This window comes from Aplysia californica, unplaced genomic scaffold (genome assembly GCF_000002075.1).
Source record: "Aplysia californica isolate F4 #8 unplaced genomic scaffold, AplCal3.0 scaffold00673, whole genome shotgun sequence".
Lineage (NCBI taxonomy): Eukaryota > Metazoa > Mollusca > Gastropoda > Aplysiida > Aplysiidae > Aplysia > Aplysia californica.
The window spans coordinates 119,593-134,406 of record NW_004797943.1 but is presented as its reverse complement, the minus strand read 5'-3'; the positions used below and the strand labels follow the sequence as shown (position 1 = coordinate 134,406).

The following is a 14,814-nucleotide window of genomic DNA, read 5'->3' as shown; positions in this document are numbered from 1 at the left end:
ATAGCATCTCGATTCTCGACTCTCTACCTCTACGATTTGGTAGAGTTTGATGTTTGATGGCCTAAAAGGACTTGGGCTACTAAATTTATTCTTTGTCAACAAACTGTGTCTGTTGAAAGGCAGCTGGGTTAGTTGTTACATGATTGGAGATTGAAGGTGAAGAATGTTACCATTCTATTATGTTTTTATTTCTTACTTAAATAATGTTCAAAAGTAGATTAGGAGGTACAGAGTCAGAGGGTCTGACTCTGAATTGGGTGACCAATTTTTTAGGTTAGAAACAGAAAATGACAACATTGTCACGATTGTGACTGTGGTGTTGTCAATATATATGTCAGTGTGAATTTTTTTGTTGCCGTGGGCCACTGATTCAAGAACGAATTTCAGTTGATAATATTGGGAAGGAGTTCTGCAAAGGGCAGGCGGACCAAAACAAAAGGCAAGGGGATTTTTTTAGCTGGGTATACCCTGACCCTACCCTACAATTACAATACACTATAATAATACTAACCCTAACCCTGTACTCACAGGCTAATTAACTCTTGTCCTGCGTCTGTGCTTAGATGCGAATCTTATCAGCGTCTGATTATGTCGGATGTTCCGGGCAGGCCGTCGGGTCACTCAGACTCAGCGTGTACTGTTGGTGTAGAGTAAAGTAGGGTGTCGCGTCCACCTGGTCTATGCGTCCACTCGCTGTATTTCGCTATTCATTTCATCGGTGTTGGATCGATTCCGGTCGTATAATTATAAAGTATAAAAGCAGTTTCCGTTTCATTTCGCATTTTACTTTCGTTTTTTACACTCTGTAAGTCACTATTTTCTGGTAATTAAAAATCTGTCTTCTTCATTAGCGAGTTACACTAGCGGAGACGCTTATATTTGCTAGTCAGTTGCTTGGCAACTTATCAACTCCAAGCGCCCTCACTTGCTTTTATTAGCCTTTACAAAGGTTCTAAAATATAATTGTGTCCATTGTGCCATTCAACAATGGAAATTTGAGCCACGAGGGGGGTGGACGCGCTCACCATACCAAGTTTTAGTATAGGTCTGGTCGTACGTCCATGGGTGGTGGCACTCACCAACTGAGTAGATTCAGTATGGTGAATGAGTTCACATCCTGTACAAATGCATAATATAATGTCATTCACTCAGCCACTTGCAGACATCTATTACCAATCAAAGGTTTATTTTTGTGAAAATTTTGTTTTTTTAAATCCAATTAGATCATTAGATGTCATAGAGATCTAGATTTAGATCGTCTACATTATTTTTTGTTGGTTTTTGTGACATTAAAAACCTCCAAACAAAAGTCTTTCAAGTCTAGATGGCCCTTTATAGTGGCTATGAATATGTGAAGTGTGCTGACCAAAGAGTAAACTGGCTAGAACCCGATTTATAAGTGCATGCCCACTATTTCATAATCCCCTTGTACTTACCATCCATCCACGTATTTTGAATGCATAAATTTACTTGCTTTTAAATTACTGAACATTACAAACTAAAATTTTTAATAAATCTACATAAGTATAAAGATATTTGGTTGTAAATTAATAAATAGAGCTACATGTTTTAAATGTTTTTGTCACTTTATCTTTATCTAATGTCAATGTTAATAAATGAAACATCTTAACATATAGGTCTAAAGGTTTTATTCATTTTTATTTCTTACATAATAAAGAATGAGTGAGTGGATAATAATAATGAAGAATGACAGACAGGGTGAACATAGATCTAGATTCTATGTTTAAACATCATTTATTCTTATATATTTATAAAGAATTAGGGGGTGGTGGCACTGACCAGACCTAGTGGACGCATTCACCAGCAAAGTGGATGCGTCACCAGACCAAAGTGGACGTATTAAAATGCAATCATGTAGAATGAAGTCTATTAAGCATACAGAGATGATAACTAAGTTTGGTGATGTGTCCAATTCTGGCGGTCACGCCGATACTTTCAAAATTTGGATCAATTTGAAAATAGTCGAATTATGACTTTCTAAAGGCCTTTTATTATTTTAAGGTGGACGCACACCTGACTTTACAGCGAACGGGCCTGCCTGGAAAGGAAGAGGCTAGCCGTACTTAATGACGGCTAGACTGCTAGTCTAGCCGTACTTATTCTAAATACAGAGATGCCAACCAGTACGATTTTACGTATTTTAGTACGATTTTAGGCCGAAAATATGCGAATACGACTTTTCATGAAAAAATACGCATCCTGGAATGCGAAAACTACGAGGTTCAGCTTGGGCGAGTAAACTTAATTATCTCAGGTCCCATCTTTTGTCAAAATAGGTACAGTATCGCAGACCAGGAATATTTGAAAACCAAGTCTGATGTGGTCAGTAAGTTCATTTTTGCCGGTTGCGACGTGATATTATATTGGTTCATCTTTTCCCTGTCTGGAGAGTACGTTTCACTTTCACGCGAAAAGGCAGCTATGGCGGTAGGCGGAAGCGTATGCGACACTGAGGCTCGATCGGGAAAATCAAGATCTACTTTCGCTTTCGTTACCACCGAGAAGTTTGCCAGCAGTTGTCTGATAACGCAACATTTGTGGCATGCAGGTTATGCAGTATAAACACAATGTCGCCGTTCAAGTAAAATGTAATAAATACTCTGACTCGTCGCTGTGCTGTCACTTGTGGAAAAAAAAAAGAAAAGAAAATACAAGTGTCGTTCGATTTTTAGATTGTCTGGCTCGCCATCGTGACCGGTCACTGACCCTGTGCGCATTCGCGTCATAAATAAATGCGGCATCGTAGTGAGTAAACACCGTCTTTGGTGGGAGTAACGGCGTTACGAAGTATAGGACTACGGAATAGGGGAGGAGATTATTGATTTTTTTTGGGTTTAAGATACTATCGGGGGTTTAAGGCAACACCAGAGGACAAAAACTTGGAAGCACTTTTCAGAATTTTGATTAGAGCTTTCTGCAAAGCGCACGTTGGTGCAGGCCGTGTGCGGAATTGGGACCCCTCATACTTTGCAAGTCTGTGTTATTGAAATAAAGTGTTCGCGTTTCATTGGATGGGTGATAGTAAATTATACCTACTTGGATTGGTGATAGTAATTTATACCTACAGTGTATGTTGTAGCTTTCTGTTCAAGACTGGCAGATTTTCAGTGTCACTGCATCTTGCCCTACCACAGTTGTTACAATTCTCACAGTGCATGGGTCTACTTGAGCCATTCAAGTTATTGCTTTTCTCTGAGTTTGAGCAATAATTTGAGTCTGTCAGTTCATAATATGAATCATGACACCCAGACTGGTTCTTGATAGTCAAAATTCTTGTTCTAAGCCCTTCCGAACTCTCAAAGCAAGATTTATTTTTTATATAATAATGAGAGGAAAATATTATATTTGATAGACTGAAATACTTAAGTCGAACAAGACCCCAGTACAACATTGAACACTGACATGTTGTTGACTGGATACATGTACAGTCGAACCTGTGTAAGACGGAATCGCAAGGGAGCCAGAAAAAAATTCCGTCTTAGACAGGGGAATTTAGGGGGAGATGGAGGTTGGAGGGAGGGGGGGGTTCAAAGGCCCAGCCGGTGGGATCAAGGATCGCTTGTCCGATCGGCAAGCAGTGGTCAAAACTTAACACCTCTCAATTGCTATCCTGCCTGATAATGACATGTGTCAGTCTTACTTATCCAATTACCACCAGTGCTTGCCTTTCATAGGACCACTGTTTGACCTATTAAAAACAGAAACGTATGAACATCTCCCTTGCCTCCATCCTTAGCCCCACCCACCAATGCCACCCCTTACTGCCATCATTGTAGCAACGATTTTCGGAACTCTTTTCTCGGCTGGCCATACGATCAGGGTGGCAGGCATTGGTCAATCTAATTTCACACCTTTGGCTTCTGGACCAAGGAAAGTTTCCGTAGTGGCTCGGGCAGTCGTGAGATTTCATTTCACACCCACACTACACTGACCATCTGCATCGCTCAGGGCTCACATGATGAGGTAACTTGAGAAAGCCTAGGGCGAGGCTACCAAAATAAAGCTTAAGTTCCGGTATCCTCGGCCTAGGGTAACATCTACCCCCAAATTGCACCCATTCTGCCTTTCCTCGCCCAGTCGCATGACCATAGCGTTAGTTTAGAGCTAGGGAACTAAACTTGCAAGTTTTGTTTCAAATTGGGGCTGAGCGGGCAAAGCATTTTCCGTCTTAGACAGGTGAAATCCTTGGAAGGGAGCGGATTTTTCTTTCCGTTTCCGCGTTGGGCAGGTTTCCGTTTTATACAGGTAATTAAAGAGGAATATATCAAGGGGGGAGCGGGGGAATTCCGTTAAGACAGGTTTCCATTTTATACAGGTTTCCGTTAAGGCAGGTTCGACTGTATATTGTACGCGTGTGTGCTTCCTTTTTCGAGCTGGCGAGCTAGTAATTTTTTTCGCTGGACACCCTGGACATTTTACTATTTCTGGTTGGTCGACCATCAATGATTTATTTATAGAGGCACCAGCCATCCATGTCCAGGTGTTGTTTTAGCCTACTGGTTGGTCGGTCGATCGTGGGGAATACACATTTTCACCTGAAAATACACATTTTCATATTTCCCAATACTCATTTCGGTTTTCTGTGGTTGGCATCTCTGTAAATATGATGGCTAGACTGACCATTTAAAAAACAGAGTGTCTATGTACACGGTAACCGGGCGCGTAGCCTCAGGGTCTATGTACACGGTAACCGGGCACGTAATCTCAGTATCTACGTACACGGTAACCAGAAGGTCCAAGAGATAGTTCACTCAGCCAAAAAGAGTGTCACTTTTATTGTTTTTCACACAAGTAGAGTTGGCCTAACTCTGTTCGCAAAGTTCGCGCTTTTTCAAAGAGGGCGCACGAGGGTCAACCGCTCAATAGTCCAGCATGATACCCACTAGCCTAAATTTCATAACAGAGCATCCAGTAAGCCTTTACTTTCGCTTTCGTTACCACCCAGAAATTTGTAGGTAAATGTCTGATTTTATAACGCAACAATTAACATGTAACATGCAGGTTCAGCTTTACAAACGTGGTGTCGCCATGAAAATAAATCAATATTTGTCACTGTGTCGTCACTTATGGGGGCAGCATAAAGAAAAGAAAGTTATACAAACGTCTTGTTGGGCTCGCCATTGTGACCGGTCAATGAACCTGCGCACATTCTGAGCGCTTCGAAGTAGGCCTACAGGACTCACGAATGGGGGAGATTATAGATTTTTTAAAAAGACACACTTGGGGATAGGGGGAGGCTGAACGCAACACCAGAGGACAAAAAAACTGAAACTGGAAGCAAATATTATGTTTAATGTTTAGAATTTTGATTACTACTACAGCTCTCTGCTAAGTAAAGTGTGCGTTGGTGCAGGCCTTGTGTGAAAACGGTCGAAGTGTTCGCGTTTCATTGGATTGGTGACAGTAAATTAGATCTCTATATTTTAGCTTTCTGTACAAGATTCGCAGATTGTCAGTATCATCTCCCACTCCCTCTCCTCCCCCCCTCTCTCTCCCCCCCCCCTCTCTCTCTCTCTCTCTCTCTCTCTCTCTCTCTCTCTCTCTCTCTCTCTCTCTCTCTCTCTCTCTCTCTCTCTCTGTCTGTTTCTCTTTCTCTCTCTCTCTCTCTCTCTCTCTCTGTGTTTATGTATTTTTGTGTATGATTGTAAGTGTGGTGTGTGTAAAGATAGTATTAGTGGGTGGTTGATGGGTGCTCTGGTGTGGTCTGCTCCTTCTCTCCTATTTAAAAAATCTTTTTTCTTTCTTGTTTTTGTGTTTGTTACTCTCTTGTAACACTAACACCTCTAATCTTCGGCACTTATATGAACTTATTGTGTTGCAAGTGCTAACTCTTACGAAAACAAAATGTAGCTTTAGGTATGAACAGGGCGCTTTGGCGGCAAGAGTAAATGAATGCGTGGTACCGAAGCTCGATCTACTTTCGCTTTCGTTACCACCCAGAAATTTGCAGGTAGCAGTCTGATTAATGCAACATTTGTAACATACAGGTTGTGCATACAAACGCTGTGTCACCATGAAAATAAATCATTGTCCTTTGTTTTCACTTGCGGAAAAGAAAGAAAGCTATACAGGCGTCTTGTAGGGCTGGACATCGTGACCGGTCAGTGAGCTTGTACTTTCGCATCACATTGTGAGTACCAGTGATTGTTGGGGTCACCAAAGTTCATTCAAAGTGTGCGCTGTGCGAAGTATAGGGCTCCGGAATGGGGGGATTATCGATTTTTTAAAAAGGTACAGTCGGGGGGAGGGGTGGGGTTGAAGGGAACACCGGATGACAAAAACTGAACTTGGAATGGAAGCAAATTTTAGTATTTAGAATTTTGATTATTACTAGAGCTTCCTGCTACGAAAAAGCATGCATTGGTGCAAGCCCTGTACGGAATTGGGATCTGTCATGGCTCAAACCTAGTAAGCCGTGATAGTACGTTTGACTCTCTCTCTCTCTGTCTCTCTCTCTGTCTCTCTGTCTCTGTCTCTCTGTCTCTCTGTCTCTCTGTCTCTCTCTCTCACTCTCTCTCTCTCTCTCTCTCTCTCTCTCTCTCTCTCTCTCTCTCTCTCTCTCTCTCTCTGTCTCTCTCCCAGATTCATAGGTGTTCAGTATCACTGCATTTTGCTCTCCCTTAGGAAAGATGACAGGGGGTAGATTGGGATCATTTGTGGGATTACATTCCGCCCACTCACAACCCCAAAAAGCGGAGTGAAAAAGAAAAAAGGTCAAGGTCTTGAAGGGAGCGAAGCAGTTACCGTGCACCTAGCTCAAGCGCCCCCCCCACGAAACAAAATACCCGGTTACCGTGTTCGTAGATAATGAGAGGCGCCCGGTTGCCAGTTACCGTGTACGTAGATATTGAGGCTACGCGCCCGGTTACCGTGTACATGTGTATGTGACATTGAGACTACACGCCGGTTGCCGATTACCGTGTTCGTAGATATTGAGGCTACGTGCATGGTTACCGTGTATGCAACATTGAGACTACACGGTGAAAAATGAAAAATTAATGTCAATGTCATGAAGGGAGCAAAGCAGTTACCGGGCACCTAGCTCACCCCCTTTCCCCTAAATACCCGGTTACCATGTTCTTAGATAATGAGAGGCGCCCGGTTGCCGGTTACCGTATACGTAGATATTGAGGCTACTCGCCCGGTTACCGTGTATGTGACATTGAGACTTCACGCCCGGTTGCCGGTTACCGTGTACGTAGACCCTGAGGCTACGTTCCCGGTTACCGTGTACGTAGACACTCCGTTAAAAAAATAGGCCTACTGAATTGTAAATATAAATTTTTAGTGTGCAGTACCTAAAGTATTTGTATTTGAGACGAAACCAGGAGCCTTAATGACAGTGCATGTATTTTAAACCTCCTGTTTTCTAATGTTAATAGGGCCTAAGATAAGTACGGCTAGACTGGCAGTCTAGCCGTACTTAAGTACGAGTAGACAGCCAGGCTAGCCGTACTTAAGGACGGCTAGACTGTAAGGCTAGCCGTACTTAATATTGATGGCTGAATTGTAAATGAAATTTTTAGTTTGCAATGCCTAAAGTATTTATATTTCAGACAAAACCAAAAGGTGCCTTACTGACTTGCATGTATTTGAACCTGAATAATTACTAGATCTAGATCTAATGAGACCTGTGTACTTAACAGGCTTGAGTCGATAGGGCCAAACTTAGATCTAAGTACGGTTAGACTGGCAGTCTAGCACGGCTAGTCACTTCGGCCTGGAAACATGTATATTTTCGCTCTATGAATACCGTGGGAGTGTGTTAATCGATGATGAAAATAACGCTGTATCTTTTATAGCTTTCTATTTATAAAGTGTTACGAACACATGAGAATAACCCCCTCTCTTAAGCTGATTATAAGACATTACGAGTAGTTACGCCCATTCAAATGACCTTTTTAGAAGCTCATATTGTTAGGAATTATCTGGAGTTCGAAAGGGGATTAAAATTATATAGTATAGGTCAATATCTGAATGTTTTGCGCTCAAATTGTTCTTTTTACCTGCACTATGGCATGGTTTTCAAAATTATCAAACAAGCTTTTTTTATCAGGTCGTATCATTTCATACAAAATCAAGCTCATTTGAAAGATTTTGTATAGAAAAATGGATATCTTGTTTCCTGACTATCCTTTCGAGCTCCTCATGTCTAAGTGGGTCAATTTGTTTTATAATTTCATTGGATGAACATCTAAAGCTACCAACTTGGCGTGTTTTGAATGAGACGTATGCCTCTGTTACGAACCAACGCAGGCGGTTCTAGAAGAAGGCCACAAAGCTCACAAACTCAAATTGACTGACGCACACACACTTGACCTGCGTGAATGGAGATCCGAAGCGGGACCCGAATTGAACATGAGATGATGCTCGGCGCACGTGCGCTGAGCCAGGGGCCAGACTGATGCCGGACCAGAACGCAGGCGAGGTGTCGAAATAGGCTTATCGGGCGACATAAACCCAGCTCCCGCAGGACGAGGGTTAATATGCTTAACGTGATCATAATGAGTTTTAAAAAAGAACACTCAGAACATGTATGTCTGCCAAGCACACTACTTTAAAAGTAAAGTTTAATTTTACAGTAACTGAATAAACCAAGGAGTGTAACTCATCACTATACACCTTGATATCATTGGTCCAGTGTCTATTCATTAAATGAAATAAAAACAACCCGAGTGACTTTCCCCTCCGTCTTCGCCCCAACCTCCTTACTGTGCTGCAACAGACAGACACGTGGCACACTGACATAACATCAAAGTGACAGGAGGGGAGGAGAGGTACTGAGGAAGGGGAGATTAAGAAACCTGCTAAACAGTACTGCCATGAAAGCGCCTCTTTCATTTGGAGGAGACAGAGACACTGTTGGAACACTGCTCTCGCTCGAGCACTGGCGGTATGGTACTACTCGAGTGGAAGTGTACTGAGCAGCATCTGTAGTGCTCTGAAAACGGCTGGAGCAGGGTACTGCTCACTAGTAATGAAGAGTGCTCTCGACACAGTACTATATATATATTTCAGTGCAATCTGGATGTATTCTAGTCAGGCGTTTTGACTCATATTTTACACAGAAATTGTTTTAGGTACTTTATGATAAATTAGATCCATAAATTGTTCTGAAAGTTGAAGAAGTAGATCTATAGTATTCCCTTTGTTTTGTTATTAGTTATGACGAAGGTGAATGGTTGGGCCATGATATATCCTTCCCAAGCACACAAAGTTTGAGTAGTAAATCCAAACTGAACTATCAAATGTATGGTGAGTGTGATGGACTGACATTTCAAGTGTGAAGGATTAAATGACATCTCTGTCTGCAACCAAAAACAATCAAGGCATCATTTTTTTTAGCCTATCAACAATTTAGTGCTTTTGCAAGCTTCAACTTTAGTAAAGAGTTTAAAAAGTCTGTTGAATATATATCTACTGAACTTTTTTTTTTCTTCAGAAATATATCAATTTGCAATACATTTTTAAAAATGTATATCAACCTTATTCTAAGTTTTGGCCGACAGTCAGAGAATCTCATTAGTTCCAGGATATCTAGAACATTTGAAAGGAGATTTTAAAAGCTCTAATTATGCTAGGATAGAATTTGGGCACTCCATATAAAAACCATCATCTTGACACTTTGTTTATTTGCCTTTTGATAATCTTGCAAAAAAATGTTCTTGTTTCATTGCTTTCACACTAGTAAAAAATAGGCCTGCCCTGCAAAGTAATTGGACAAAAAAAAAAGAAAGCTTTGTCTGCCTGATCTGTATCACCAGTGATATTGATATTGACCTGGATAAACATCTTTTTGAAACTTAATTCTCACTTCTCTGTCAATCAGTGATTCAGGCAATCTGTACCCAACTGATGTTATGTATGTGGTAGTAAGTAAGACTCAGAATAGGATTCTTTCTTTTTGTAAACTGTCTTTGTGCCTGACACGGATGTTGAGACCAAAGCATCTCTGGAGCTGAGTGTCAACCAGTCTCTCCAAGTATTTGTTCAAACAAACTGAATGAGGAATTGTTCCTGGAGTAACAGATATGGTGAATGGAGGTCTTGGTTCACAAATAAAAAAAATAAAAAATTAATGTCTTAATTGAGGGCCTTAAGTTAAAATTAAGTTCCTCTATTAGACCTTTTTTCAAATGTTATGTTATAATCTTTTTTTCAGTGTCAAGATGGAAGAACTGGAGAAACTAGAATACCTTTCACTTGTGTCAAAAGTCTGCACAGAGCTGGAAAACCATCTTGGAATCAATGATAAAGATCTTGGTATATATTACTCTTTTTTTCTATTCGTTGATCTTGAACACTTTTTAAAGTACTGATGAATCAGACGAGGTCAGAGTTTTCTCTTTGAAAGCAAAATAGTGTAGCCCAGAAATATTTTATATCTGAATTCCTGATCGATATCATTTATAAGAAAGTATGTATGTAGCTGCTTGAACAGAACAAGAACTTAATGATGTATAGCTACAACTTGCTTTTCTCACAAGCTAGTGTGCAGGGCTGCAGTAAGAAGGTGCACGTTAAACAGTGTCTTATTATTTTAAGATCTTAGCATTTTTTCTGTATAACTGATCATATGGATGGCTGGCATTGATTTTCATGCAGTTTATATCGTTACTGTTCTTTGAATTTCTGACCATATTCAGATTATTGTGTTATTATTTTAAGTGTACGAAAAATGTTTTTTGGTTTGCATGGCATTTAAGTGTCAAGTATTGATATTGTTTTTTGCTGTCCTGTGAACTCCAGTAACTTGTTCCAGTTCTGTCCTAGTTCCTACCAGGTGTTTCTCTAGGAGTCAGGTTTTAATTTGTAATTTTTTTCATGTTTCAGCGGAGTATGTGATTGAACTTGCAGACAAAAATGGCACTTTTGCTACATTCAAGAAAGCCCTGGAAGAGAGAGATGCCCTGTTCTCTGTAAGCAAAAAGAAACTGATGTTGAACTTTGTTTGATAATGTAATTATGGAATAAAAATGCTCAAATGGACTGAGGAAGTCTGATTTTAAAACCAGATGGTGTACATACAAGCATCAAATTGTAATTTGCTTTCTAATAGCAAATATTTGTCTGTGTTGTTTTATATAGAAAAAAGGAGAAGCGAATGATGTTTAAAAACCCCCCGAAAAAACCTGGTCATTAGCAGCAAAAAAAAAAAGATAGAAAAGACACATACTCAAAAAGACTGATTGTAAACATTTATTGAAAGCATTTTCATGGTGAGGTAGTCTAAAGATCACTAGTAGTGTGACCGTCAACTTCTATTGACGCAAAAGTTGTTTGATGAGGTGTAAAATTTTAATATTATGCTGATTTTTATTCCAGGACTCTTTAATCGCAAACTTACTGCGTCTTATCCAAAAGATGAAACCAAAACAGAAAGAAAAAAGTTTTGAAGAGTCTGAAAGAGAGGAGGACAAGAAAGTTGATGTTGACTTAAACAGACAACTTTTCCCTGGGTTGGCTCTAGCTGATGATCCAAAAGTCAGAGTAAGTAACAATACTGTCCAATGTAGTGTGTTCTCATTTTATTTGTTTTCAATCCTGATGCTGAGCTGCTTGGATTATTCTATTCAGTGTCTTGATTCTTATTTTAAAAACAATGTCAGTCTTAGTGTAATTTATTAATGGTAGTCTTCATATTTCATATTTTTCCATGTTAGTAAGATTTGGAGATTGTCATAAACATGGATATTTATAATTACATATACATTGCAGACTATTTTTTTGTCCTTTAATTCTTTAAGCCCTGAGTTTTTTCCACCATTTCCCTGAGTTTTTTTCTACAGTCACCTAAACTTAGTGCACTATGTCTCATTATAACCCCAAAAGCTTGCCTCCAACTTCTAGATAGCAGAAACAAAGGCTTAGCCATTACTAAAAAACTTGGTTCGGGAATAGTTCTGAAAAACAAGCTAAAACTAGCACTAAATAAAACGAAACAGTTGTCACTAGTAAGCGTCCGATGGGGAACAGCGTCCGATGGGGAACAGCGTCCTATGGGGTTCAAAGAGTTAAAACATGTAACTGACACCTTATCACCGACAGATGTTTTTTAAAAAATGGTAAGATGGCAATATCTCTATTATAAAAAAATGTTAAATTGCATAATTTGTCGATCCATATTTCAGAGCATGCTTGATGATGATGAAGTCTTGAGCAGCGATGAGGAGAAGCAGAGCAGCAAGCTGAAGCCGTCGTCCTCGAGCACTAAAGAGGAGAAAAGTGTCACTTCTAAGGGTGAAGGCGGTGACCAGAGCGTGGCAGACAGCATGATGCTGGAGCTGGAAGCGCTGCTGGGGAAAGCCTCGGGGAAGACCAAAGAGAGCAAGGACAAGGATGGAGGCAGCAGGAGCAAGAACCGCAGGAGCAGAAGCAGGAGTAAAGACAGAGACCGAGACAGGAAAAGGTGACTGGTGTTGTTGAATAAGGACTTTGACATGTATTTCGCTGAGAGGTGTTTCAAAATTTGAGATGTGTACTGTTAATTTACTTTACTAGCAGTTTTTAGTTGCAAACTCTCTGTAATTGATTGAAAAGATCTGACAGAATTAAAAAAAAAGACAAATAAAAGGGGATACCTGCAGCACATTTGAATATAATATTGACTGTGGAGAAAACTGTTTCCTGTGTTACAGTATTTTGAAGTGTTGCCCAATTTTTTATACTGTATTTTTGGAAAAATGCTTTGTTTGTTGCACATTGTATACTTGCTTCTGTATTGTGCTATACTTGCCCAGTGTGTAAAGATAACATGAGCACCCAGGTAAATAATGATAGTAAAATGACTGTGAGTGTCTTTTGATCAGCAGCAATTGATGTTTTCAGTCATTAAGAAGAAAATGGAAGTCCTGCATGTATTTCTAGTTTTAAAAGAGTCCATTCATGCTAATATTTTCTGATCTTTTCCCACTCTGGAATTTGTACTTTGTACAAAGAAAACTTATGAACAGTCAATTTAGCTTGTTGAATAACCTTTGAAATTGAAGTGAGGAGAAAGCTGAAAGTTTAATATGTACATGATTATGATTGAATTGAACTGGTTTTTAAATAATGACAACTGCATGTGTCTTACTTAGGAAAAAGAGGTCTAGAAGTAGAGATAGATCTCGCAGCAGATCTCCTGCCCGGCGAAGAGACAGAGATAGAGAAAGAGATCGAGACAGAGACAGATCAAGAGATCGAGACAGAGACAGATCAAGAGATCGTGACAGAGACAGGGATAGAGATCGGGACAGGCATCGAGACAGACGTCACAGAAGAGACAGTAGGTCAAGGTCGGGAAGCAGAGACAGGGATCGCCGCCACAGAGACAGAGCTGAGCGGAAGACTCGAGACTCTGACAAGGCAAAAGAGAAGGAGAAGTACAACGATATTCCTTTGGAACCTGTTGTCGGATCGGTAAGCGTTTTTGCTGAGTTCAGTTGAATTTGCATAATCTTGCTTGAAGTGGTAAGAAGGTTGTCATTGGTTCTTTTCATTCCCGATTATTCTGAATCATATAATTATGCTTTAAAGCTGTTCATGTTTAAAAGTTATCCCTTTTTGTTGAATTTTAGGCAGACATTGTGGTTTGATACTGAAATTTTTTTTAAAGTCGCTATTTAGACAAAAAGTACAGATACCTGTACTTTACAAATTCACCCAAACAATTGGTATCTTTACCATTGTAATGATAGTTTTATAATAATAATAATAAATAGCATTTATACTGCGCATTTCCATTTCCTAAAAGATGCTCAATGCGCATTACAATGAAAAAGACATCACATCTTAAAAATTAATCGACACAAATGTGTACGTAAAACAAAGTATTATACATATAATATAAATGCATATGTGTAAAATTTTATACCAGAAAAACAGTCTCGCAGTGAGGTTGAAAATGTGTTCACTAAAAATATACAATGCAATATAAATTCACGAACAGTCAAAATACAGTTGAACCGTGAGTAACTAGAAACATTCATTAAAACATTAATTCTATACAGATAGAAAAACATTTCCGCTCTCTCTCTCTCTCTCTCTCTCTCTCTCTCTCTCTCTCTCTCTCTCTCTCTGTCTGTCTGTCTCTCTCTCTCTCTCCCTCTCTCTCTCTCTCTCCCTCTCCCTCTATCTCTCTCTCTCTCTTTCTCTCTCCCTCTCTCGCTATCTCTCTCTTTTCTCTCTCTTTTCTCTCTCTATCTCTCTCTTTTTCTCTCTCTCATTCTCACTCGCTATTTCTTCAGTCTCACAGTCTGGCATACACATGCATATATATCACAGTACATCATTATGACAGGTATGCTTTTGTGAATAAAAAATGCTTCAGCTGATTTTTGAAAATGGAAATTGTTGGGGCAGATCTTATTTTATATGCGATTTCGTTCCATACCTGGGGACCAAAGAACAAAAAGGAACGCTCGCCGTATGTTTTGTAGTTTTGTTTTGTAGTTTTAAGAATTAGATTGTCAGAGGCTGATCTAAGGGCTCTAGGTGGATTATATAATTCCAGGAATGTTTTAAGATAAAAAGGTGCACTATCATTTATACATTTAAAACAGAGAACGGCAGTTTTGTATTTAATCCTTTCTTTTATTGGCAGCCAGTGTAGTTCTTTCAGAATTGGTGTTACGTGGGCTGATTTCTTTTGTTTCATTATCAATTTTGCTGCTTGATTTTGAAGTACTTGTAACTTTGATAGTTTTTCGGATGTCAAACCGGACAAAATAACATTACAGTAATCTAACTTTGATAAAATGAGTGTTGTTACAAGTGTCTTGGCTGCTGCTTTAGTTAAATAATTTCTTACAC

General features: G+C 39.6%; 1 protein-coding gene across 1 annotated transcript in view; it reads left to right on the top strand.

Annotated features, from left to right (window-relative positions):
- Positions 1–14,814, top strand: part of LOC101857366 (ATP-dependent RNA helicase DHX8) — a gene marked incomplete in the record, with an annotated part of 35,610 nt that continues 20,796 nt past the window's right edge. Inside the window, 6 exon segments of the mRNA XM_005108271.3 lie at positions 1–156; positions 10,184–10,284; positions 10,855–10,940; positions 11,347–11,511; positions 12,153–12,430; positions 13,101–13,422. Coding sequence (XP_005108328.2) covers positions 10,191–10,284; positions 10,855–10,940; positions 11,347–11,511; positions 12,153–12,430; positions 13,101–13,422 — 945 coding nt within the window.